Here is a 25,948-nt window from a genome sequence, read left to right on the forward strand (position 1 = left end):
CGGGGTACTCTCACAAGGAGTGCAAAGTTTGGGAAGATGCTGAGGGAGTACCTTGCCGACCGTACGAACGTCCTCCGTGATTCCTCTGTGCCTTATAATTATTGGGTATCCAAGCTGGACACGTGGAATGAACTGGCTCTCTACACCTTGGAGATCCTGTCCTGCCCTGCCGCTAGTGTTTTATCAGATCAGGTTTTTAGTGCCGCTGGTGGAATTATAACTGATAAGCGCATCCGCCTGTCAACTGAAAATGCTGACAGGCTGACTCTTATAAAAATGAACAAGGGCTGGATTGGGCCAGACTTCTCAGCACCACCGAAAGATAGCAGCGTAACATAAACTCAAATCCAGTGTCTCTTTTTTGGAGGTGTATTCTCGTGCACCTCTTCACACCCACACATGGGTATACGCCTCCTGATTTTGGCTATTTGCTCTTGTCCTCCTCCTTCTCCTCATCCTCATCCTGCACCACCATATCACTAGGGTGACCGTGATCTGTGATGCAACACCCACATAATTTTTTTAAAGGGTGTTTATGATGCCTGTAAAAAAAAAATTATACAGTATGTTCATGTATGCCCCCCAGGGTTAAATGTTTGTCAGCCCATACACTTCGTGCATGGGCATTACAAGTATAGGAGTTCCGCTCCTTTCTAATGGGAACATTTTTTCATGAGGCCCTCTACGTCTTTTCCAAGGTGCATTGGAGTGCCTCCCAATTTTTGGCAGCCCTCGCATTCACTGCATAGGCCAACACAATGGGTGACCCACTTCCTAATAATGGGAACATTTTTTCATGAGGCCCTCCACGTCTCTTCCAAGGGGCATTGCAGTGCCTCCCAATTTTTGGCAGCCCTTGCATTCACTGCATAGACCAACACTATGGGAGGCCCACTTCCTAATAATAGGAAAAAAAATTCATGAGGCCCTCTATGTCTCTTCCTAGGGGCATTGGAGTTCCTCCCAATTTTTGGCAGCCCTTGCATTCACTGCATAGGCCAACACAATGGAAGACCCACTTCCTAATAATGGGAACATTTTTTCTTGAGGCCCTGAACATCTCTTCCAAGGGGCATTGGAGTTCCTCCCAATTTTTGGCCTTGCATTCACTGCATAGGCAAACACAATGGGAGACCCACTTCCTAATAATAGGAACATTGTTTTCAGGAGGCCCTCTGACCTCCACGTCTCTTCTAAGGGGCATTGGAGTGCCTCCAAATTTTTGGCAACCCTTGCATTCACTGCATAGGCAAACACAATGGGAGACCCACTTCCTAATAATGGGAACATTGTTTTCAGGAGGCCCTCTGACCTCCACATCTCTTCCAAGGGGCATTGGAGTGCATCCAAATTTTTGGCAACCCTTGCATTCACTGCATAGGCAAGCACAATGGGAGACCCACCTCCTAATAATGGGAACATTTTTTTCAGGAGGCCCTCCTCTACGTTTCTTCCAAGGGGCATTGAAGTAGGTCCAAATTTTTGGCAGCCCTTGCATTCACTGTATAGGCAAACAGTTTGGAAGACCCACTTCCTAATAATGGGCACATTGTTTTCAGGAGGCCCTCTGACCTCCACGTCTCTTCCAAGGGGCTTTGGAGTGCCTCCAAAGTTTTGGCAACCCTTGCATTCACTGCATAGGCAAACAGTATGGGAGACCAATTTCCTAATAATGGGAACATTGTTTTTAGGAGGTCCTGCTCTAAGTCTCTTCAAAAGGGTATTGGGTTGCGTCCAAATTTTCAAAGGGCTAGAAAACCCACTCTTTAGTAATGGGAAAAACAAAGCATAGCCGGCTGATGGCTCTCTAAGAATAGTGAGGGCCGACTGCTGTCCCTTTAAGAATAGTAAAGGCCGCCTGATAGCCCTATAAAAATAGGCTTTGTGACTTTCAGAGTCCCTCTTTCATAAATGAAACAGGATGTGTCTGATGATGTATCACACACCACATGGCCAGATAAGGTTGTAAAATGTTAAAATGACATTTCCCGGTGAATGCATTTGTCACGGTTGAAAGCAATACAAAAGTGCAAAAACGCATTAAAAACGCTACGTGTGAACATAGTCTATGGTGTGGAGGAGTGTTTTTGTTTTTGGTTATTTATTTTGCCTTATATACAAGTCATTACCCTGGAAAGGATGTTCCTTAACATATTTCCCAGGAAAATCCATTTTGGTTTAGTTTTTGTATGTTTTATTGTGAGTCCGTAAATGTGGCGTAATACCTCTGACAATGTTGTTGAAAGCAGCGACCTGGGAGTCAGAAATGCTTCCAGGGGTCTTCCACATGCTGTTCCCATGCCATTTGAGCACTGTTCCCATCTATTTGAGCAATTTTTAGGCCCTCTGCAGACCGCCGGTGGGAGTCGCCTGAAAAATGCTCCAGCTTCCCATAGGCTTACATTGGGCTTGTTGCTCGTGTCGAGCACCCGAGTATTCCAATGTGCTCGACCCGAGCAACGAGCACCCGAGCATTTTAATGCTCGCCCATCACTAGTGGTGGCATATGCTTGGGCAAATCGAGTAAAATGGTCTATCACCACCAATATGTATTCATAACCACCCTTGCACGTCTCGAGATGAGGAAGTCTATTGAGACTATTGACTATTGAGAGCGCCGCTTGTCTTTTAAGGCCAGTACCGGAGCAATTTCTGCTGGGTCCATGGTATATCCTTCTCCGGACACAATTTTCCCTAGAAATTGGACTTGCCTTTTGAACGGTTCACACTTCTTTGGGGTTAACTTAACTCCATGTTGTTGATACTGCTATAATACGGTCCTCACGTGTTCCACATGCTCCAGAAAGGTTTTGCTGTCTACCACATTGTCATCCAAGCATGGCTGGCAGATATCGTCCCTTAATCCTTCCAAACAGGTCTCCATACTCCTCTAAAATTCTGCTGGAGCTGAACTGAGCCCAAACGGTATGCTGATCCACTCATATATTCCCCACGGTGTGATGAATGCTGTCAAGGGTCTACTGGACTCTTCAACAAACCCTTGATGGTATGCTTTACCCTGATCGAGGACAGAGAACCAGGTACTTCCTGATAGGCTGTCCAGCTTATCTTGAATCTTTGGTATCGACTGCCGATCAGGTAATGACTTTCGGTTTAGTTCCCGGTAATCACAGCAGAGTGTCAACGTGCCGTCCTTCTTCCTAACACAAACAATAGGAGAGGAATAAGATGACTTTGACTTTTGGACCCAACCTCTGTTGATTAGATCTTGTAGATGCTCTTTCACTTCACGGTGTAATGGTTTCGGCACAGACATGTAACTTCTGGTTACTGGGGTCGTGTCTTTCAAATAGATTTTCAATTGCAACGATGGTATGCAGTCTATATCAGAGTCATCTTTAGATAATGCATGACACTCTTCTCTCAGCATCTGTTTTTCTATTGCTATATCTTCAGCACACAAGTGTTCCAGGGATACTGGGGGATCCCAGGACACTGAGGTGGGTCGTGCAATTTCCTCCCATGGCCAACTCCTGTTCCTTGGTGAGGAGACTGAATTCACGGTAGACCCCTGGGCGGGTCTCACACTGGCTGGATATACCGTTTTAACCGTTTTAACTGTTTCAATGTGACCAAACACAGTCTTTGGATCCAGTCTAATTTCGTGTTTCGTAGTATTCATCACCGATACTGTTACTCGAGCAAACCCACCAGTAGGAATCGTAAGCACCGTCTCACCTTCAACTAGGCCTTCCAGAAGTTCTGAGGAGTCTTTTGGCATGAACAGTCTTTTCTGGAGTTTTCTTCTCATTCTACCCGGACTCCACACCTCACCCCCACCATTTGGTTTGCAGGGATGATGTTTGGGCGCCAGCCTACCTTGACTTCTTTTAGGTCCATTGTATTCTGTGCTTTCTTTACTCTATGAATCACATTTTCAGCCACGGCGTTGGGTATGGCAAGTGATGTGGCAATTGCATCCACCACCAGCATCCCTGACTTGTGTTTCATGATGACCTCACTGATTACATTATAATAACCCAGGATAGAATCCTCTACCACTTTCTGATCACTGGTCACGAGAAAAGGTACCAAAAGCTCAATGGTGTTGCTGTTCTTTATGACCCTCAGTTGGAAAGTCACTTCCACCCAGCCTATGAAAGGGATTTCGGTCTGGTTCACAGCTTTGCCGTGGAGTTCCACTGGTCCTAAGAGTTCTTTTAGCGACAGAAGGCAGGTATGTGGCAGGTAGAGCCTTCTCCATTCTTCATTTAAAAGGCTCGCTTGGACTCCTGTGTCCCACAGTGGTTTTACCAGGAGTCCATCTAGCTGGCACTGTATAAAGCACCTTTCACCGATTAGGCTGATGAGGCTATCTTTACTGACCGAGGAATCCTCCTTCCAAGAGTACATCGTTTGACCTCCGCACTGGCCATTAAGTAACTGATGCCCCTGTCTCTCTTGCAGCTGTTGTAGACGGGAACAAACTTGGGGATAGTACTGACGCAGCTATTTTACCTCATGCACCGTTCTGGGGTTTTGTGAGATTTGGATTTGCTTCTGGGGCCTCCTCCGTGTCGCGGTTACCAGTTGCCCCGCACTAACAGCCTCCTGTCTTTTAACCCAAATGACCATGACCATTGGCATTCCTTGGCATAAAGCCCTTCCTCACCACATCTTAGACAGTGGACACACGCCGTACTTTGATTTGATGAATGGCACATTTCACAAGCCGGGTATCTTCTGTTTTAGAACCCACTCCTGGGTCTGAGGGATACAGGTTCTGGCCTGAACGAATCAACTTTTTCACCTCAATCAACTCGGCTTGCAGTTCTCCTATTACTTCCTCCCAATCAGCGCTGGCGGTCCTCTCTTTTGTTGGTGATTTAAGCTTCCCTCTCGGAGGTGGCACTGGAGGGTCTCCATGATGATCTTCGGGCTGGCCACCGGGGGTCTCCAACATCAGCTGACTCATTTTGGTAAGTTTAGGAGCAGAGCCTTTCTTTAACTTCTGTTCGCTCTCTGGCTCCAAACAAGCTGCCTCATTCATTTTTTCAATTAGGACCTTGTCCAGAATGCCAGGATCTTCTAGGTACTGTTTCAGCTGCAACTTGATGTCTTTGCAGATTAACCCCATTCCCAATGATCTCAAGAACTTCTTCTGGACTAGTCCAGCATCAAACTTCTCCTCCGCTTCTACATCTCTGGATGCAAACAACAATCTATCCTTCAGTTCAATTGCTCTGAACAAGAAAATTTGGGGTGATTCATTATTTTTCTGTGAGATGTTAAAGAGTCGGTGGAACAATTCTGAAGTACTCTCTTCTTTATAGTGCCCTTTTAAAATCATCTTCAGCTGTTGCAAGGTCAATTGATTCTTCATTTCTAGCATACTACGGAGGTTCAGTCCTGGGCTGATTTCTTTCACCACCCCCTCGACGATCTCATCTGGCTGGTAGCCTTTCTGTAAGCCTGCATCGATCTGGTGCAACAAGTTCATATAAGACAGTTTCACTTTCTGTTGACACTCTCCAATCTGTCCCAGGATCTTGAATTCTTTCCTTATGGTGGTTTGTGGTGTTAGAGAGGACTGTCTTCCTGATTTATCTAACCCGAGCAGGGTAAAGGTTCTGTCTGAGTCTGTCACCCGGTCAGAGGTTTTGGTCGATTCCTACAGGGCTGTTGTTAGGGCTTTGAATTGTTCGTTCAATTCCTGTAGTTCTATCTGCGGATGGAGATTCCCGCTTTTGGTAATTGGAGCTGCCCCTCCATCCTCCAACTTCAACCTGGTTAGAGACTGTATTAGCTCCTGGAGGAACGTCCACATAACGTCTTCAGCTTCTTTCTTTCCCAGCTCATTCATTTTTGCATTAATTGTACCTAACAGTTGCCTGCGGTTGTGTGCTTTAGAAATCTGTTCTTCTGACACCTTTATATGTTCTGCTACTGTTCTCAATTCTTCACAAGTTAACTGAAGAAGCAGATCACTAATTCTATCCATTTCTGCTAGTGAGTTTTCTTTAGAGCTGGTCCCCTTTAACTGGTGTAGCAGAGTTGAATTGAGGTGCTGTGCTGCTGTGTTTTTCCAGACACTTTTCCTCTTCTCCCACTCCACGCTAATTCCCACTCAGGATTCCCTGTACGAGCCACCAATGTTACAGTCACGCCACTAGGTTCAGATAGGGCGAGACGGGTTTCATGAATTCTTTGGAATCCTGGGGGAACCGTTACTCAGGGTGACCATAGGCTGCAGCTTCTCTCAGGCACACAATAGATTCAATTGCTGACCAGACACATCTGACAAGAGTCTTTTTCAACAGTTTAACAGTGGAATTTAATCTGAAGCACGGCCAGTGCAATTCAGGGATATTACAGCAACAATCTTCATTACAGTACAGTCTGAGTTTCTTGAGCAACCGGCTCCAGTGACAATACAGTAGTTCCTTCACAAGGCACAGTATTACAGTCCCTTCAGTAGCATAATTCAGCATAGATTAGATCTCTTAGCCGAACACTTCTATGCATACACAACCACAGGCTTTTCCTTTCTTTCTTTATCTTGCATGGAGATGGAGGGAGGGAGGGTTTGATGAGGGAGATGATCCCTGTGACACAATTCCTTCCTGTCCTTATTTTCCTGCCCAATAATAATCTGCACTGTTAGTTCAGGGAGTTTATCTGATCGGTGTTTAGTTTCTCTCCTGATCTGAATCCTGTTCAGTTGCCTTCTGTCAGATACAGATAACACAGACACCACCTTTCTCTTCGGCTTCAGCCAGACTACAATAACAAGTTCCCCATAATCCCCCTTGGGCACTGCTAAAACACTCCCTGTCTCCTGTGACTGTGTTAACCCCTCTAGTTGCTGGATGCTTCTGAAGCACAACACTTCCTGTCTCCTGTGCTTGTGTTATTTGTAACAGTTGCTGGATGGTTTTGAAGCAACAGCACTACTTCTTCATGTCACAGATCCTTACACTGGTTATTGTAAGTGGTTCTGTTTACCTGTCATGCTCGATTGAATCATTTTTAGACTTTAAATCGTATGTTTTGCCTCTTTATTTGTGAAGAGACATATGTCTCTTCAAGGATGAGTTTTGGGCATCTTTGTCCTCGTGTAAGGTCATGTGATCCATGCAATCTTCTGAAATGTGTAAAATGGTTGCTGCCATTTTAGACAATCTGCGAGAAGTGAATCACATATTGTTCGATTTCACCAGCTTCACTGAATTCCTACAAAGTCAACACAAGTTCAATTTGATTATGGGGGAAATTGAAGGTTGCTTCAAAATTGCACCAAACACAAAAAGTGTTAGACAATAAGTTCATCCTGGTGCTATTTTTAGCCCAATATGCATTTATTAAGATAGTATAAGAGGTGTGAACCTTATACTGTATATGCCATTGCCAAAGTGTTCCCTATTGATTCTGTTTGTAAGTCATCCCGAGTATTGGAAGTACAGTATGGCTGCAATGCTAATGGTTGCCGCTAGATGTCCCTGTAGTACTACAGACTTTAATAGGGGCTCCGTGACAGCTAAAAAATATTACAAAGGTGCTATAAATAAACAACTAATACTTCTGCTGAATCCTAATAATGACACTCCGGTGGTCTCCCCCAGTATTTCACTTGTCTTGCCATGATGTATAAAGAATGAAGACATGACTGCTACAGCCTGTCACTGGGTTCAATGGTCTTTTGCCAACCATGCCACCACTACTGCTGAGGCTCATGGTTGGTTGGCAAGTCAGTACTACAGGACAAATGACACTAAGGGGGGACCACCAGAGCAGTATCGCTGTAAATTAGCAGGAAAATAAGATATTTTTTTTATTTTAACACTTTCTTGCTTTGTTGTAATTTTGTATATCTCAGAGAACCATTTGAAGAGGAGCATTAAGTAGGAATTAAGTCTGTGTGTGTGATTAAATGCAGAATATAAGGCATTTATAATGCCTAAGCCTCATCCAAACGTGAGCTTTCTCTTCCGGTTCTTTGAATGGGACTTCAACATCCCATTCCAAGTGACAATTGCCTGATGTGCCTGGCGAGTGGATATTGAACATTCTAGGCAGCAGCGCGTTGTGGGGAAACAGGGTCCTCTTTATCAAGTTAGGCCACGGCCCCACTATCAGTATTCGGACAGTATTTTTTCTCAGGAGTGGGAACCAAAACTAGGAGTGGGTGATAAATGCAGAATTGGTGCACTTGTTTCTATTATACCTTTTCTCTGATTGTTCCTCACCTGGTTTTGGCTCCCACTCCTGAGAAAAAATACTGACCCAATACTGATAGTGGGGCCGTGGCCTTAGAGGTATACTAGTTTGTATCAGAACTAATCCGTTTAAACACATTTAACTGGGTGCCAATAAAGGCTTGTATAGACTAGTCCTCTAATTCCACTTCAGGTGCTATACTTTTGTTAGAAGTGATGAAACAACTATTTAGTAGGGAGACATAAATGTGATGAAATAAGCGTGTTATTGGCAGAAGCTGGATGTTAGATTGTGGCCATGTGCACACGTTCAGTATTTGGTCAGTATTTTACATCAGTATTCATAAGCCAAAACCACGAGTGGGTGAAAAATACAGAAGTGGTGACGTGTTTCTATTATACTTTTCCTCTGAGGCCACGACCCAACTATCAGTATTTGGTCAGTATTCGGTCAGTATTTTTTCTCAAGAGTGGGAGCCAAAACCAGGTGAGGAACAATCAGAGAAAAAGTATAACAGAAACAAGTCACCAATTCTGCATTTATCACCCACTCCTGGTTTTGGCTCCCACTCCTGAGAAAAAATACTGACCGAATACTGATAGTGGGGCCTTGGCAGTGGCGTACCGCCAATGGCGGCAGACCACGCGACTGCTATGGGGCCCGTGGCCAGAGGGGGCCCGTGAGCCGGCGGGGCCCCATAGCAGTCGCCCCCCTTCTGCAACCCCTGCTCCGCTGTTTCATTGCCACCGCCGCCACTGTGTTCAGACATGGCCATGTGCTGTGCGGCTGTGTCTTGTAGTAATGACGGCAGGGGCGACACTGCACCTTTAATTGTGCTACAAGACACAGCCGTACAGCGCGCTGCGCGCAGCCATGCCTGACCACAGTGCCGGCGGGCGGCGGCAATCAGACAGCGGAGAGGGGGGGTGCAGGAGGGGGGCCCCGATGGAGGGGGGGCCCCGATGGAGGGGGGGCCCCAAGAGGGTCACTGTTGAAGGGAGGCACCGAGGGGGTCCCTGTTGAAGGGAGACCCTGTGAGGGGCCCTGATGAAGGGAGGGCCGGGTGGCCCTGATGAAGGGAGGGCCGGAGGGGCCCTGTTGAAGGCCCCGTGGAGGTCCTTGATAAAGGGAGACCCCGTGGGGGGCCTTGATGAATGGAGGCCCCGAGGGGGGGCCCTGATGAAGTGCCGCTGTGTCCTCCCTGCGGAGATGCTGGGGAAGCGGTGTGGGCCCCTACGGTGAGTGGGCCCATCTGATGGTCCAGGGCCTGCGATGGCCATCAGATAAGCCGGCAGCCCTGCACAGATGGACCGGACACAGGACAAGGGGCAGGTAAGTGAGGCTTGTCGACAGATTCCCCAATCCCCATATTAAATATATTTCTAATGTGTCTTGTGTGTATGTCAGTGTGTATGACTGTGTAAATATATACAGTACAGACCAAAAGTTTGGACACACCTTCTCATTTAAAGATTTTTCTGTACTTTCATGACTATGAAAATTGTACATTCACACTGAACGCATCAAAACTATGAATTAACACATGTGGAATTATATACTTAAAAAAGTGTCTAACAACTGAAAATATATCTTATATTCTAGGTTCTTCAAAGTAGCCACCTTTTGCTTTGATGACTGCTTTGCACACTCTTGGCATTCTCTTGTACTATATATATATTTATGTCTGTTTTATGTGTTTTTAAGAATGTGTTCAAATATGTACGTATCTGTGTGTGTGCATGTTTGCGTACTGTGTGTGTGCATGTCTGCGTACTGTGTGTGTGCATGTTTGCGTACTGTGTGTGTGCATGTCTGCGTACTGTGTGCATGCGTGCATGTCTGCATACTGTGTGCGTGCATGTCTGCGTACTGTGTGCGTGCATGTCTGCGTACTGTGTGCGTGCGTGCATGTCTGCGTTCTGTGTGCGTGCGAGCATGCCTGCATACTGTGTGTGTGCGAGCATGTCTGCGTACTGTGTGTGTGCATGTCTGCGTACTTTGCGTGCATGTCTGCGTACTGTGTGTGTGCATGTGTGCATGTCTGCGTACTTTGTGTGTGCGCGCATGTCTGCGTACTGTGTGTGTGTGTGCATGTCTGCGTACTGTGTGTGCGTGCATGTGTGCGCACTGTGTGTGTGCAAGCATGTCTGCGTGTATGCATGTCTGTGTACTGTGTGTGCATGCATGTCTGTGTACTGTGTGTGTGCATGCATGTCTGCGTGCTGTGTGCGTGTACGTGCATGTCTGCATATGTGAAGGATGAGGGGGCAGGCTGGGCCCTGTGTTGTATACCTACATTTCTCCGCCGTATCTGTGCATCATGAATGGTGTATGTATTAAAGGGGCCACTGAGACTCTTTCGCCCGGGGCCCACGAAAACCTGGAGCCGGCCCTGGTTGAAAGCAATGATGGAGGAGGGAACGTCATGTGACACTCCATCTCCCATCATTGCTCCTCTGCTTCTGATGACGCGCCACGCTGTGTCAGACAGTGGAGCTGGCGGCTGCTGTGGTGTTGAGAGAGACGCGCTGCAGAGACTGAAGCAGCGGGGAACGAGGAGCGGTAAGTATGTATTTATTTATTTATTTTTGTAAATCAGTGAGTACTGATAATACTGGAGGACTGGGGCTGCATTTTACCCTATGCTGCGGGCTGCCTTTTACCCTATGGTGGGGGCTGCCTTTAACCCTATGGGGGGCTGCATTACACTGCATACAGAACCATGGGGAGTTCATTATACTGTGTGGAGGACCATGGGGAGTGCATTATACTGTTGGGAGGATGACCTAAGGGAGTGCATTATACTGTGTGGAGGACCATGGGGAGTGCATTATACTGTGTGGAGGACCATGGGGAGTGCATTATACTGTGTGGAGGACCATGTCGAGTGCATTATACTATGTGGAGGACCATGTCAAGCACATTATACTGTGTGGAGGACCATGGGGAGTTCATTATACTGTGTGGAGGACCATGGGGAGTTCATTATACTGTGTGGAGGACCATGGGGAGTTCATTATACTGTGTGGAGGACCGTGGGGAGTTCATTATACTGTGTGGAGGACCATGGGGAGTTCATTATACTGTGTGGAGGACCATGGGGAGTTCATTATACTGTGTGGAGGACCATGGAGAGTTCATTATACTGTGTGGAGGACCATGGGGAGTGCATTATACTGTGTGCAGGACCATGAGGACTGCATTATACTGTGAAGGACCATAGGGAGTGCATTATACTGTGTAGAGGACCATGGCGAGTTTATTATACTGTGTGCAGGACCATGAGGAGTGCATTATACTGTGTGCAGGACCATGGCGAGTGCATTATACTGTGTGGAGGACCATGTCGAGTGCATTATACTGTGTGGAGGACCATGGCGAGTGCATTATACTGTGTGGAGGACCATGGGGAGTGCGTTATACTCAGTGGAGTGTGGAGAGGTGTGGGGGCCATTATACTGTATGTAGGCCCACTATACTGCATGGAAGGCTGTGTGGGGGTCACAGTTGGGGGATTATACTGTGTTGGGGTCACCATACTTTGCCCTGGGAGTTGAGGTGGGGTACAGTAGGCAGGGCTGTGGAGTCAGTATGCCAAACCTCCGACTCCTCAATTTCCATGACACCGACTCCAACTGCGACTCCCTCATACATGGCTCATGTTTATGTGATAAATTTACTGTAGCACAGATTCATCTCCGCTAAAAGTCCAGACCCTTAGATCAGGAATAGGACAGACATTTATAGGACATTTCATAACTTTCCCAAATTCTTATGAAAAAAATATTCCACACAAACTGCATTGAACTACTGTACCCAATTTATTATATATTTTAGGAGTCGGTCCATTTTATACCGACTCCCACCCTGACTCCGACTCCACAGCCCTGACAGTAGGGTCATTACACTGTGCATGTGGAGGCTAATGAGGAATTCACCATCGGGGTATCTTACTGTGTTAAGGGGGACACTTTTGTTGGCATCACATTTTATGGGGCTATGAAAGAGGAATCTAGGAGTTCAGCAAGGAAGAGAATTGCTATGCAAAGGCTGGAAAGTTGTGAGATCTGCTCTTCTGTGCCCCCAACAATTATTTACATTTTTTTTTTTGGGGGGGGGGCCCAATTAGAACTTCTGCTATGGGGCCCCATGAATCCTATGTACGCCCCTGGGCCTTGGCCTGACTATTCTACTCATGCTTTTGGCTTACAAATACTGAGGTAAAATACTGACCAAATACTGAACGTGTGAACGTGTGACCAGAAGTTTTTTCCAATAATGTCAGGGTGTTAGATGATGTTAGATGTCAGTGTGTACCTGTCTCCGGAGTTTCCATGAAAAATAGGCACTGTGGTTTGTTTAGAGCCTGCTCACGCTCAGTATGATGATCGTATTGTGCGCTTGTAATCAGGGTTGCCATGTGTTTTTTTATCCCCATTTCAAATATATTTAAGCAGATGAGTTCTGCCATAAACTAGTTTACCTCTTTCTGGCTTGATAAAGGGGAACCTGTTCCCCTAAAACGCGTTGCAATCTAGAGTTTTTAATATCATTCTTATGCTGCATTGAGTTTTTCTTATCTTTTTACATTTATATAATTTTTAATCATGTTTTTTATTAAATTTAATTTTATTCATTAAATAGGTCTATCACACTAATAGTGGTGCCAGCATCTATTAAGCCCATATATTCCCCATAGGAAATTTTCTAACAACATATGGGTCAGAGAAGCCACAGTTCTGTGTTCTGTGGTCGGTGTCTTTTTCCACTGAGCCACAGCAGATTCACCTTGTCTGTCCAATCACCTTTTGGGTGCAGCTTTAAATACTTTCCCCTACTGGTGTTTCCTGCTGGTGACCGACTTTGTTGGATTCATTCACTTAGCTGTAGTTTGTGTTGGTTACAGTTGTTTTGTGTGTGATTCCTCTATTCCTTAGGGAATTGCTACTCTAGCGATCCTAAGAGCCGCTAAGGAAATTCAGGGTAAGCCGCTGTCTAATGGGGGCACCATTGCGTTATCTTAGGGTACCAACCTCCGCAGTCAGGCCGAGACAGACCAGGGTCAGAGAATGGCTTTTTCTTAATCTGAACAAGGACCTGTCAGGTTCAGGTATTTGTTTTCCTGGTTTGTAAGTTACCTGTGTGGATGTGCTTTAGCAGTCATAGCAAGTTCATACTTACTATAGTGCTACCTACAGTGGTGGCCAAAAGTATTGGCACCCCTGCAATTCTGTCAGCTAATACTCAGTTTCTTCCTGAAAATGATTGCAATCGCAAATTCTTTGGTATTATTATCTTCATTTAATTTGTCTTCAATGAAAAAACACAAAAAGAATTGTCCTAAAGCCAAATTGGATATAATTCCACAGCAAACCTAAAAAAGGGGGTGGACAAAAGTATTGGCACTGTTTGAAAAATAATGTGATGCTTCTCTAATTCGTGTAATTAACAGCACCTGTAACTTACCTGTGGCACCTAACAGGTGTTGGCAATAACTAAATGACACTTGCAGCCAGTTAACATGGATTAAAGTTGAATCAACCTCTGTCCTGTGTCCTTGTGTATACCACATTGAGCATGGAGAAAAGAAAGAAGACCAAAGAACTGTCTGAGGACTTGAGAAAGCAAATTGTGAGGAAGCATGAGCAATCTCAAGGCTACAAGTCCATCTCCAAAGACCTGAATGTTCCTGTGTCTTCCGTGCGCTGTGTCATCAAGAAGTTTAAAGCCCATGGCACTGTGGCTAACCTCCCTAGATGTGGACGGAAAAGAAAAATTGACGAGAGATTTCAACGCAAGATTGTGCGGATGGTGGATAAAGAACCTCGACTAACATCCAAACAAGTTCAAGCTGCCCTGCAGTCCGAGGGTACAACAGTGTCAACCCGTACTATCCGTCGGCGTCTGAATGAAAAGGGACTGTATGGTAGGATACCCAGGAAGACCCCACTTCTTGCCCCGAGACATAAAAAAGCCAGGCTGGAGTTTGCCAAAACTTACCTGAGAAAGCCTAAAACGTTTTGGAAGAATGTTCTCTGGTCAGATGAGACAAAAGTAGAGCTTTTTGGGAAAAAAGCATCAACATAGAGTGTACAGGAAAAAAAAAGAGGCATTCAGAGAAAAGAACACGGTCCCTACAGTCAAACATGGCGGAGGTTCCCTGATGTTTTGGGGTTGCTTTGCTGCCTCTGGCACTGGACTGCTTGACCGTGTGCATGGCATTATGAAGTCTGAAGACTACCAACAAATTTTGCAGCATAATGTAGGGCCCAGTGTGAGAAAGCTGGGTCTCCCTCAGAGGTCATGGGTCTTCCAGCAGGACAATGACCCAAAACACACTTCCAAAAGCACTATAAAATGGTTTGAGAGAAAGCACTGGAGACTTCTAAGGTGGCCAGCAATGAGTCCAGACCTGAATCCCATAGAACACCTGTGGAGAGATCTCAAAATGGCAGTTTGCAGAAGGCACCCTTCAAATATCAGGGACCTGGAGCAGTTTGCTAAAGAAGAATGGTCTACAATTCCAGCAGAGCATTGTAAGAAACTCATTGATTGTTACCGGAAGCGGTTGTTTGCAGTTATTTTGGCTAAAGGTTGTGCAACCAAGTATTAGGCTGAGGGTGCCAATACTTTTGTCTAGCCCATTTTTGGAGTTTTGTGTGAAATGATCAATGATTTGATTTTTGCTTCATTCTCTTTTGTGTTTTTTCCTTGCAAGCAAATTAAATGAAGATAATAAGACCAAAGAATTTGTGATTGCAATCATTTTCAGGAAGAAACTGAGTATTATCTGACAGAATTGCAGGGGTGCCAATACTTTTGGCCACCACTGTATACCTTGGCAGTGGCCATGTAGTGAGCGTATAATGTGGGAGTGCCAAAATGCATCTCTCAAAATGTATGGGGGATGTAGAAAAAGTGTATGTTATAGGTAAATTGGGTGTGCTTACGCTCAGTTAGCCCCTCAGATGGAAAGTGAGTGTTCATGTGATTTCCTTACAATTGGAGGCTTCAGGGAGGTGGTACATTTTGTTTTCATACTGTACCTGGAAAATTTGACAGACAAACTGGCACACAGACACTTTCACAATAAGGCTTACCTATACCTTAGCCCGCTAGGATTCCACTTTGTGATTGGTTTAGGTAGACTCATTCTATACACTGATGCTACATCCTTGTAGAATAATTTGTCTGCCTAATTAATGCTAATTAAAGTACTGGCATATGTGTAAGGGGGTGGTACGGCTTCTTTAAATTGTTCATACATGCTTTGAATGTGAGAAGGGTATTTCTGACAATACAGAGGGAGCCCATATGTAGTGCTTGATGTTTTTCATCTATGTGTTTCTTCCTATTTGTATCTCTTATTGTGTGTAACGTGTAATGGATTACTAGACAGCCATGCACTAATCATACTCTGCATATTTTGCCTTGATCAGAGAGATTGTTGCATTTGGGGAACAGGTTCTGATATACAGCTCAGCCTTGCAAGTGCTTGTGATGCAACCAGCAGAAACATTGAGACAAGGAATGTAGGGCCCCCATGGGCCACAGATAATGCGTAGCTTTCATCACCGGAAAAGATACTACTGATGAGTTTCGAGTAGTGTTGAGCCACCCCTGTAGTGTTCGGGTTCGGTTCGTCGAATACCGGGATGTACGTGGAACTGTTCGTCGAACACCTTAGAACACTGTCGAACAACGTCGAACACCGTTAAAACCAATGGCAGGCAAATAAAAACACATATAAAACACCTTCAAAGGTGTCCAAAAGCTGACAAACTGCTCAGAAGACACTCTCTTTAAAAAAGCCGGCCAGCAATTCAGCATCGGTACCCGACAATTTAGAAGAGAAAGAATAGAGCATCACACATAGATTAGATAGATAGAAACATGTCAGTCACATATATAAGAAGTACAGTGACAGTGTTGCTTACTGTACTTGTCATTTAGTGTTAAAGGGTTTATTAAAAAAATAATAGTGTTTTCATGCACCGTCTCTTTAAAAAAGCCGGCCTGCAATTCATCATCAGTACCCAACAATTTAGAACAGAAAGAATAGAGCATCACACATAGATTAGATAGATAGAAACATGTCAGTTGTTATGATCTGCTACAAGCACTAAGGAAAGACAGGAGATCTGTCCCTACAATAGAACTAAACTGGATCCCTACGATGTAACGGGGGACCTGATCCTGCGATCAGACCCGCTAAAGTCCTCGGCTAGTCTGTACGAAGACCTATAGATGCAAGGGAGGGATCCCTACAAGAACTAGGGACTGGGATAAAGTTGGACACCTCCTAGCAGAAATTGTAGCAGTCAAAGACAAGCACACAACAAAGAACAAAGAGGTCTGAAGACCTAGCACAACTAACAGAGAACAGTAACAGAGCACCAAGCTAGCTCAAGAGTAGTAAATACAATGAAGTCCAGCAAGGCCAGGAGGGCGGAGCCGGATTAAATAGGCAAAAATGGTCATGTGACCAGCAAACTAGAAAAAAACTAACAGGAGAGTTCTAACAGTACCCCCTCTTCTAAGAGGATCTTCCGGATCCCCTAGGACCGGGCTTATCAGGAAACCTCCTGTGAAACACTCTGACAAGTCTGGAAGCAGAAACATCATCCGCCCTCACCCATGAGTTATCCTCGGGTCATAAACCCTTCCAAGCGACGAGATACTGCAAACTCCCTCTATACCGTCTAGAATTTAGGATGCGGGAAATTTCATATTCCCCGTCCTCCACCACCGGAGGAACAGTGGCAGAGGAGTCACCAACCGACACATCAGCTTTTTTCAACAGAGAAAAATGAAACACCGGATTAATCTTCCAGGAGGTAGGAACCTCCAACCTAACAGCAGATTGGTTAACTATCTGAAGCACCTTAAAGGGCCCTACAAACTTGGGACCCAATTTTTTCGAAGGAATCCTCAATCGCAGATTCTTAGAGGACAACCAAACCATGTCACCAATAGCAAACGAAACCTCTTGCCGTTTCCTATCAAAGTACCTCTTAGATTTTTTGTTAGCCTCCTGAAGATTATCACGCACATCCGTCCAAACTCTCTCCAAATCACCGGAAAAACTCTCCTCCTCCGGCACAGCCGATACCAATTTGGAGAATGACCCAAAAAGACGGATGTCTCCCAGTTCAACAAAAAAAAGGCGAACACCCAGCAGAAGAGGATGTATGGTTGTTAAGAGCAAATTCAGCAAGTGGCAGAAACTCAGACCACCCCTCTTGATTGTCTGCCACAAAGCAACGCAAGAACTGCTCAACATCCTGGTTCTCACATATATAATAAGTACAGTGATAGTGTTGATTACTGTACTTGTCATTTAGTGTTAAAATAAAGGATTTATTTAAAAAAAAATTGGCGTGGGGTTCCCCGTAATTTTAGTCTCTAGCGGAGGTTAAGCAGACGGCTGAGGCAGATGTTTGAAGCCTGGGAAGGGGGTAATACCCACGGAGCTTCCCAGGCTACTAATATCAGCCCCCAGCTGAATACCTAGCCTTTACTAGCTATTACTAGCTATTACTATTTCATGAAGTTCATGAAATAATTTAAAAAAAAATACGTGGGGCTTCGCCCTATTTTTGTGTCCAGACAGGTACAACTAGGCAGCTGGGGGCTGAAATCCGCAGCGCAGGGAGGCCCAAGCTTTCTGCCCCCCCCCCCCTCTGCAAATTGCAGTCCGCAGCCACCCCAGAAAATGGCACGTTCATAGAAGCGCCATCTTCTGGTGCTGTACCCAACTCATCCAGGGCCCTGGTGCGGTGGCTTACTGGGTAATAAAGGGGTTAGGGCCAGCTTGGTATTATCAGCTGGCCCTAAGCCCGAAATTCATGGGGTCACGCCAATATTAGACATGACCGCCATGAATTTCTAGTAAAGTATTTAAAATAAACACAACACCCAGAATAAAGTCCTTTAATTGAAATAAACACACAATTTTTTAATGTTCTAAATTAAACCATACTTACCATCACGCCCATTCCAGCTGAAGCCAATGTCTTCTGCAATAAAAGTAAAATATTTAAGCGATCTCATCCTTACTTTTCCATGGTTCCCAGAATGGCTCCAGCTCTGCTACATTCACATGACAGGCTGGATCGCAGCCGAAAGCTGCCATCCAGCTTGCCATGCTGCAGACACTGAGAAGCGCAGGCATGCTTGCGCTCCTCAGTGTCTGGCTGTGACGGCATCCAGATGAGCCGAGATCATGTCCAATGAACTCAGCTCACTCATGCACGTCACTGACAGCGTGGGAAAATTCTCCTGCGCTTGCGCTTGCCGTGAGCGCAGGAGAAATCTCCCACGCTGTCAGTGACGTGCATGAGGTGAGCTGTGTTCATTGGACATGAACTCGGCTCATCTGGATGCCGTCACAGCCAGACACTGAGGAGCCAAGCATGCCTGCGCTTCTCAGTGTCTGCGGCATGGCAAGCTGGATTGCAGCTTTCGGCTGCGATCCAGCCTGTCATGTGAATGTAGCAGAGCTGGAGCCGTCCTGGGAACCATGGAAAGGTAAGGATGAGGTTGCTTTATTATTTTACTTTTATTGCAGAAGACATTGGCTTCAGCTGGAATGGGCGTGATGGTAAGTATGGTTTAATTTAGAACAATAAAGAATTGTGTTTATTTCAATTAAAGGACTTTATTCTGGGTGTTGTGTTTTTTTTTAACTTTGACTATGAGGTTAGTAATGGGGGTGTCTTATAGACACCTCTCCATTACAAACCTGGGCTTCATGTCAGCTGGCATTATAAGCTGACATCAACCCCAGCCCTATTACCCCACTGCCACCGCTACAGGGCAGTGGGAAGAGCGAGGCTAAGTGCAAGAATTGGCGCATCCTATGGATGCGCCATTTCTGGGGTGGCTGACGGCTGGTGTTTCTAGCCTGGGAGGGGGCCAATATTCATGGCACCCTTCCTGGGCTATTAATATCAGCCCCCAGCTGTCTGCCTAGCCTTTGCTAGCTATTAAAATAGGGGGGAGCCCACGTCATTTTTTTGGGGGTCCCCCATTTTAATAGCTAGTAAAGGCTAGGTATTCAGCTGGGGGCTGATATTAGTAGCCTTGGAAGCTCCGTGGGTATTACCCCCTTCCCAGGCTTCAAACATCTGCCCCAGCCGTCTGCTTAACCTCCGCTAGAGACTAAAATTACGGGGAACCTGACGCCAATTTTTTTGTAAATAAATCCTTTATTTTAACACTAAATGACAAGTACAGTAATCAACACTATCACTGTACTTATTATATATGTGACTGACATGTTTCTATCTATCTAATCTATGTGTGATGCTCTATTCTTTCTCTTATAATTTGTCGGTTACCGATGCTGAATTGCTGGCCGGCTTTTTTAAAGAGACGGTGCATGAAAACACTATTATTTTTTTAAATAAATCCTTTAACACTAAATGACAAGTACAGTAAGCAACACTGTCACTGTACTTCTTATATATGTGACTGACATGTTTCTATCTATCTAATCTATGTGTGATGCTCTATTCTTTCTGTTCTAAATTGTCGGGTACCTGTGTATGCCGCTGCTGAATTGCCGGCTTTTCATGTTTCACTGTGAGCACTGTTCCCATCGATTTGGGCAACCACTGTAATGCCACATCCCACGATGGCTGCGGCATTACAGTGAGTGGCAGACAATCCCTGCATGATGTGAAAAAATCCAGTTACGCTTTTGGTGCACGAACAGCTATCGAACATAACCTCGAACAGCCGAATTTTTTGCAATTCGTTCGCGTTAGTTGAACGACTTGAACACCGCCCAAAACAGCTCGAATTTGAGATTGGCGAACAGTTCTAGTCGAACACCGCTCATCTCTAGTTTCGAGTAGCAGGAGCCCTTATTAAAGATTTCTTAGGGGTTTCAAGTGGATCCTCCAAGCACTGCTTAATTAAACGGAGTACTCATCAGGTGGTTATACAGGAGTTCAAACAAGAAAAATCCAGCAAAATGAGGGGAATAATGAAGAGGTTCAATGCCCATAAGGGGTAAGGTTTCATCTAGCCAACTCCAACTAGCACTAATGAGGATGTGTTTGTCCACTGGACTCCTTTAAAGCGGAGTGGCAAACTTGTGTCCAGCTGGTCTCAGAGAGGGTGATGAGTTGTAATTCATTCTGTTGAAAGAGGAAAATGGTGATTGGGCTGCCTGGGTCATAGGTCTTGTGGGTCCCCACAAATGTAGCAGGTCAGCCCGTAGCAGAAGATGACTTTCTAAGTGGTCTTCCAGGCCAAAGAGAGTCAAGGCAACAAAATAGAATGAGGATAAAAGCCCCTGTAGCAATTGACTAGCTCAATCTACAGGTTACCAAAGTACTTTTGTCAGCAGCTCTCCAGCATACAACATGGTCCCAAAAGTTTGTCAAAGCAGAGAACCCACTAAGTCAGAAGACTCCCATCAAGCCTGTCTTTTCAGCTGTTCAACATTAGAATCTACAGTACTGACAGCGGATGTGCAGCCTGTAGTGATATTAAAATATGTCACTATGGAGTAGTAGCCAGCTCCATAAGAACTGGGGATTGTTACCAGAGCTCAAATAGATGCCTGGCTCATCTCTGTGACTGCATGGGACTGCACTCAAAAAATGTAAAGGGTGGCACAGCACCTTTAAATTGTTTGTATATTCCTTAAATGTGAGAGGGGTATTTTTGCCAACAGAGAAGATCACATGTGATGTTTGATGTTTTACCCCTATGTGTCTATTTTTTTGTATCTGTCTTGTGTTTGAGGTATAAATGGGGTTAGATGAAATTCATGCAGACTTATTTGTAGGCTGGGTTGATGTCCAATAAAACGTCAACACTGGAGGCAGTTGTGTGCAAGCATAACAATTGGAAGCAGGGAAGGGTAGATTGAGCTGTGGACACCTGCATAGTGTTTACCTGACCATAGAGCTTGTCATAGTTGGGACACAGGTTCTGATATACTCTACTCTCAAGAAAAGGAGGATGTGGACTAAATTATTGGTCACACTACCAAATCCTAAAAACAAAGTTCTTATGATTGTCATGTCTCCCATATATCAGTAAAAGCTTTTGATTGAAGAAGTAAGTTTCCTTTTGTAATTTTATCTTACTTGTGCTAATGTAACACAGGTGCCAGAATGCAAAGCACAGAGACCACGAGGCGGAGGCAGTCAGGGATTCATATAACCACTTTATAGATTTAACAATTATTTTGAAGGGGGTTAGTAATAATGGGATCAACAATAATTTGAAATAACAATGGGAAGTCTTTTCAGTAAGTAACAGTAAAGTTCTTTGCAAAAATGTGATGCACCTAGTCGTGGGAGTCACCACGTGAGTTCTCTTTGTATCTATATGGCCCTAGCAGAGATCGCCGGTTCTTCCCGCTAGGCCGCAAGTCTCTTCCGGATATGAAAATAACCTACAAAAAACAACGGAATAGTCGTCAAGGTAACATGAAAAATAAATACTTTATTGATACAATTTACACACAATTAAAATCAAAGTTAAAAGGAGAAAATCAGACAAGGCTACATACATAGGTCATATAGTATATAGGGTAAGAAGTATCAAAGTATGTACTACACAAATTACTTATATAAACCATAATAGTGACCCTATACAGTAGAGAATCAAAATATACTGTGCAAATTCATCTTATTGCATGGAATATACAGGCTTACCAAACTGAATAAATGAAGTGGATATAAATCCTACTATTTTAAGAAGAACCCAGATATGCTGCATAAAATAGATATTATTATATGGACTTAGATATATATAGTAAGATCAGAGATAAGCAATAAATGTCCTGTTACCATGGTGTTCGCTATGTAAATTCATTAAAGGGAAACAGATACCAAAGATGCAAGGATGATAATAGATAAAAAGTGAGTAGAGACCCTGTGTGGTAGCCCAGAAAAGGTCCCTGATGCGCGTTTTGCGTTTGCTTTCTCCGAGGGGTCAAGGGCTCTTGGCAGGTGACGTCGGTTACTGGGAACTCAATCAGTCCGGGGCGCAGATCCTGGCTCTGGTCAACATGCACATAACTCTGAGCACTTCTGTGACTGGTCCGGACCTTATCAGGCAGCGTCCGGCACTTGGGTGACGTAAGCCTCCAGCTGAGGCCTGTCACACTGGGCTCTGTGGTACCTCTAGAGCAGGTCTGCTCTGCTCTGTAGCTTGGTGCCAAATCTGCCTGCGGTTTTGCGTACAGGACTTTTATATCCAGGAACTCCTTCCTGTGAGTCACCTGATCAGGTCCGTCATCTGAATTTACTCCACCTTCAAATCTTCTAGCACAACTTGGTTCCGCATGATTTCACCTGGCCAGCAGATGGCAGTCTTTCCTTATTAATGGCACATCCTGCAAGAGTTCTTCTGATGTTTCATTGCCTTCTACTACACTGGTGCCCGCGTGATGAAAACAGCATTGCCAATTGCTATACCACCATGATGAAAGCAACAAAGTGATATGACAAAACAACGAGGAATGTTCTCACTTTTAATTAGTAGATCTGAATGCAGTTCTGATTGTAGCAAAGTATAAAGTGGAGCTAGAGAATGATACATATTTTTTTGGTGTATTTCTGTGTTGGACTGTGTATGAACACAAACACATGAGGAATAATATTTCAAAGAAGTCCTTTATTCACACAGAACCACAAGCAATGTGGAGCACACTAAGCCATAGAATTGCCTACTCCTTCTTATTTTTTATTGATGGAGTTGTATAAGTTTGGCAACATTTTTTTTAAGTTAAATGCATATGTTTTTGGTTAAAAATCAGTTTTGCAGTTGCGTTTCATTACAATTTTTGCACTGTTTGGCTTTTACAGCCCTTTTGTTTCCTGCACATTCAACTTTTTATCTGTCTTTTTCTGAGCTAATCTCTGTGGCCATAAATCGAAAATAGAGGAGATCAGACAAAGACAAACTTTCCTCTATGACTGTCTGAATGATGATCACTGATGGATTTTAAGGTAAAATGGTCAGCCACTTTCTTTTGTTAGTGCAGCTTTCCTCATAGACTGACCGGTACTTCTGTCCATACAATGGCTGCTGGTGGAGGAGCATGTGATCAGACCTATCCATCAGCCTCCTAAAATTGTAAAACACCTCATGGGGAAACCTGCTTTTCTGTTGTAGGAGACTGATGGACACTTCTGGTCACATGCTCCTCCATCAGCAGCCTTTGTGTGGACATAATTGCTGGTCTGCCTTTGAGGAAAGCTGAGCCGGTCCGACAAAAATATCACAGCATGGCTTAGTTGCCTCCGATAATTCGGATGTGTATGGGTCCATGGAAAACATTAGGCCGCACTCAGATGACAGACAAATAGAATGTAAAAGATGTAGAAATTTTTATTCTACACATCTGAGAAAATCAGATCACACTCTGACCAAATTCTGATCAGCGTGTGATCAGAGTCTGATAAGCATAATTGGACCGATTTTCTCAGATGAGAGAAATATCGGTCGTGTGACCCTGGCCTGATGGGAATCTCCACAGAGTTCTGAGCTTGTAGTTTCACAAGCAAGAAAGCATATGAGCCAACAATATAATGCAGATATGTGCTTTTAAAACACACAGTTACATTACTAAATGTATTTTTTTACATGGCAAAGGTGCAAATAACATTTAAGAAAATTAAAGTCAAAAGTTTAAATGAATGAAATCATTGGCCTGCATTAATAAAAAGCAATGGGGCCATCTCTTCAAACCTTTTATGCCAGAAAACTGGCATAATAGCTTTGAAAAATCACAAAAATGTTTGCGCAATGGGGAGTTGGGCAAAATTTTTGAGACTTTTGGCATCTTCACTCCAGTTTGAATCGGCTTGGCCGAAATGGGTGGAGCTGGGAGACAGCCGGGATGGAACAGGGCATGGTCACGACCGCTCATCAAATTCATCAAAAGCTCAAGCGTTTTATGTGCCAGAAATGCTACAGGAACTGGAGTAGCATTTCTGGAGCGGTGCACAGAGGTGCATGCCACTCAAAAGAGGTGCCGAGTTCATTAAGTGATCTGAATTAATGATTTAGGCGCCTTGTACTCTAGCAAGACTAGAGTATCGCGAGCGTTCACTATGTCAGTCTTGATGAATCGACCCCAATGTTTTCCTGAATGCTGGTTGAAATCATCTATAAGGTATGTGCCCACAACATCTTTTTCAGGTGGATTCGCCTAAAAAAGCACCACTAAACGGGCACAAAAAATTAACATACTACACATCAATGTAAAAAGGACATTTAGAAACCGTGAAGCAGTTAGAAGAAGTAGCAAATTAATTTTTCTTATAACTAGCCGCCTGAAGCCACCTACTAATTATAATTTAAACTATAGAAACAAGACAGCGCTGCAAAAATTAAGGCAAAACCACCAGAGATGCTGCTTCAGGGAAAAAAACGACAGCTTTTTTCTGAAGCTTCTGAAAATCTCGGCAACTCCACCGTCGGAATAAAGCCGTTGTGTGCACATACCCTTAGGTATAATGGGCTGATGCTTTATTTTGCTGTGACTTCTTTAAATAACTTCTCTAACACATGTTTAATTGAACCAGACTCAATTTTCTGTTTTGTATACCTGCCCACCGCCATATAAATATATGGGTTAGCGCTACAATTAAAGGCGGAGCACAGAGATGTCACAAAAAAAAATGCAACTAGGAATTCCCCTGACTGTAACAGATTGAAGTATAAGAGAAGTCCCAGTATCCTCGCAGGTACCACCGAAATTAGGAAAATTGCTACACTAATGACAATGACAATGTAAAGTTTTGTATGGTGCCAGCGTGTTGAGGCTGTATAAATAGTAACAACAAGAGTGACACTGGAAAGTACCATTATAGGTACAATCATGAGATATAAAGCTGATGTAAAGAAATACACATATGTACAGTTTTCTGATCCTGGGTCTGGATACTGTGCTCCATCAGAACAAATTACATTTTCTAGTCCTGTCACTAATAGTGACAATAACCAAAAAACTATGCACATGTAAGCTGATAAATTTTTGGGTCTTTGACATTGGTACCAGAATGGATATAATGTAGCAACGCATCTCTCCAGTGCAATGACCATGAGGATATATATACTACTATTAAAACCAAAATTATAAAACAAACCAATGATGAAAGCTACATAGTTCTCTCCAAAAACGGATGTTGCCCAGCCATTTAAGTAGCAAAATGTGTACATCATCCATACCCATAATCCAAATAAAAAGATAAAATCAGCTATCGCAAGGTTGAGGATGTAGATGGTAAATGGAGTCTTCTTAATCTTTAAACAGAGGATCCAAATCACAATCCCATTACCCAAAAGTCCAAAAAGGCACAAAGCTAGGCAGAATATGGTCAAAGGCAATACATAAGTGATTTGGTTGATTAAAGTCTGTCTGGCTTGTGTTCCATTCAGGTCACCTATTGACCCATTGCTGCTGACATCACTGAATGATTCATTCATCATGGTTTCTGTAAAGATATTGAAGTTACATATTACCGTAATCACTTTATAATGTACAGTCATATGTTTTACATAGCTAGATCATTGCTTACCCTCATATAAAGTGGTTTCTAGTTCTGATGAAGGCTATGTCCACATAGAGCTTTAGCCTACGGTCAGTAGCTCAATCCGGACTTACTTCTCCTGGAAAGCAGGACTCAGGTGTTTGGGTCTATTGACTGTGAGATGCAGACAAAGTCACTGTATGCTCTGTTGGACATATTTTTCGGTAGCATCTGCCTATTTGAAGCAGTGTCCAAGACGTGGT

General features: G+C 44.2%; 1 protein-coding gene across 2 annotated transcripts in view; it reads right to left on the minus strand.

The window, feature by feature from the left end:
* Positions 1 to 21,450: 21,450 nt before the first annotated feature.
* Positions 21,451 to 25,948, minus strand: part of LOC141264375 (mas-related G-protein coupled receptor member H-like) — a 52,422-nt gene continuing 47,924 nt past the window's right edge. The window contains exon 3 of one of the 2 annotated variants that reach the window (XR_012319914.1): positions 21,451 to 21,595. Coding sequence is in view for 1 of the 2 variants with exons in the window: in XM_073676661.1 (XP_073532762.1) it covers positions 24,682 to 25,644 (963 nt within the window). In the remaining variant the exon portion in view is untranslated. Of the gene's footprint in view, positions 21,596 to 24,074; positions 25,650 to 25,948 lie in introns of those variants that run through there. The other variant, XM_073676661.1, reaches the window with a different exon arrangement.

This window comes from Phyllobates terribilis, unplaced genomic scaffold, assembly GCF_046119375.1.
Source record: "Phyllobates terribilis strain yellow unplaced genomic scaffold, ASM4611937v1 Scaffold_4__5_contigs__length_816908805, whole genome shotgun sequence".
In the NCBI taxonomy this organism is placed as follows: Eukaryota; Metazoa; Chordata; class Amphibia; order Anura; family Dendrobatidae; genus Phyllobates; species Phyllobates terribilis.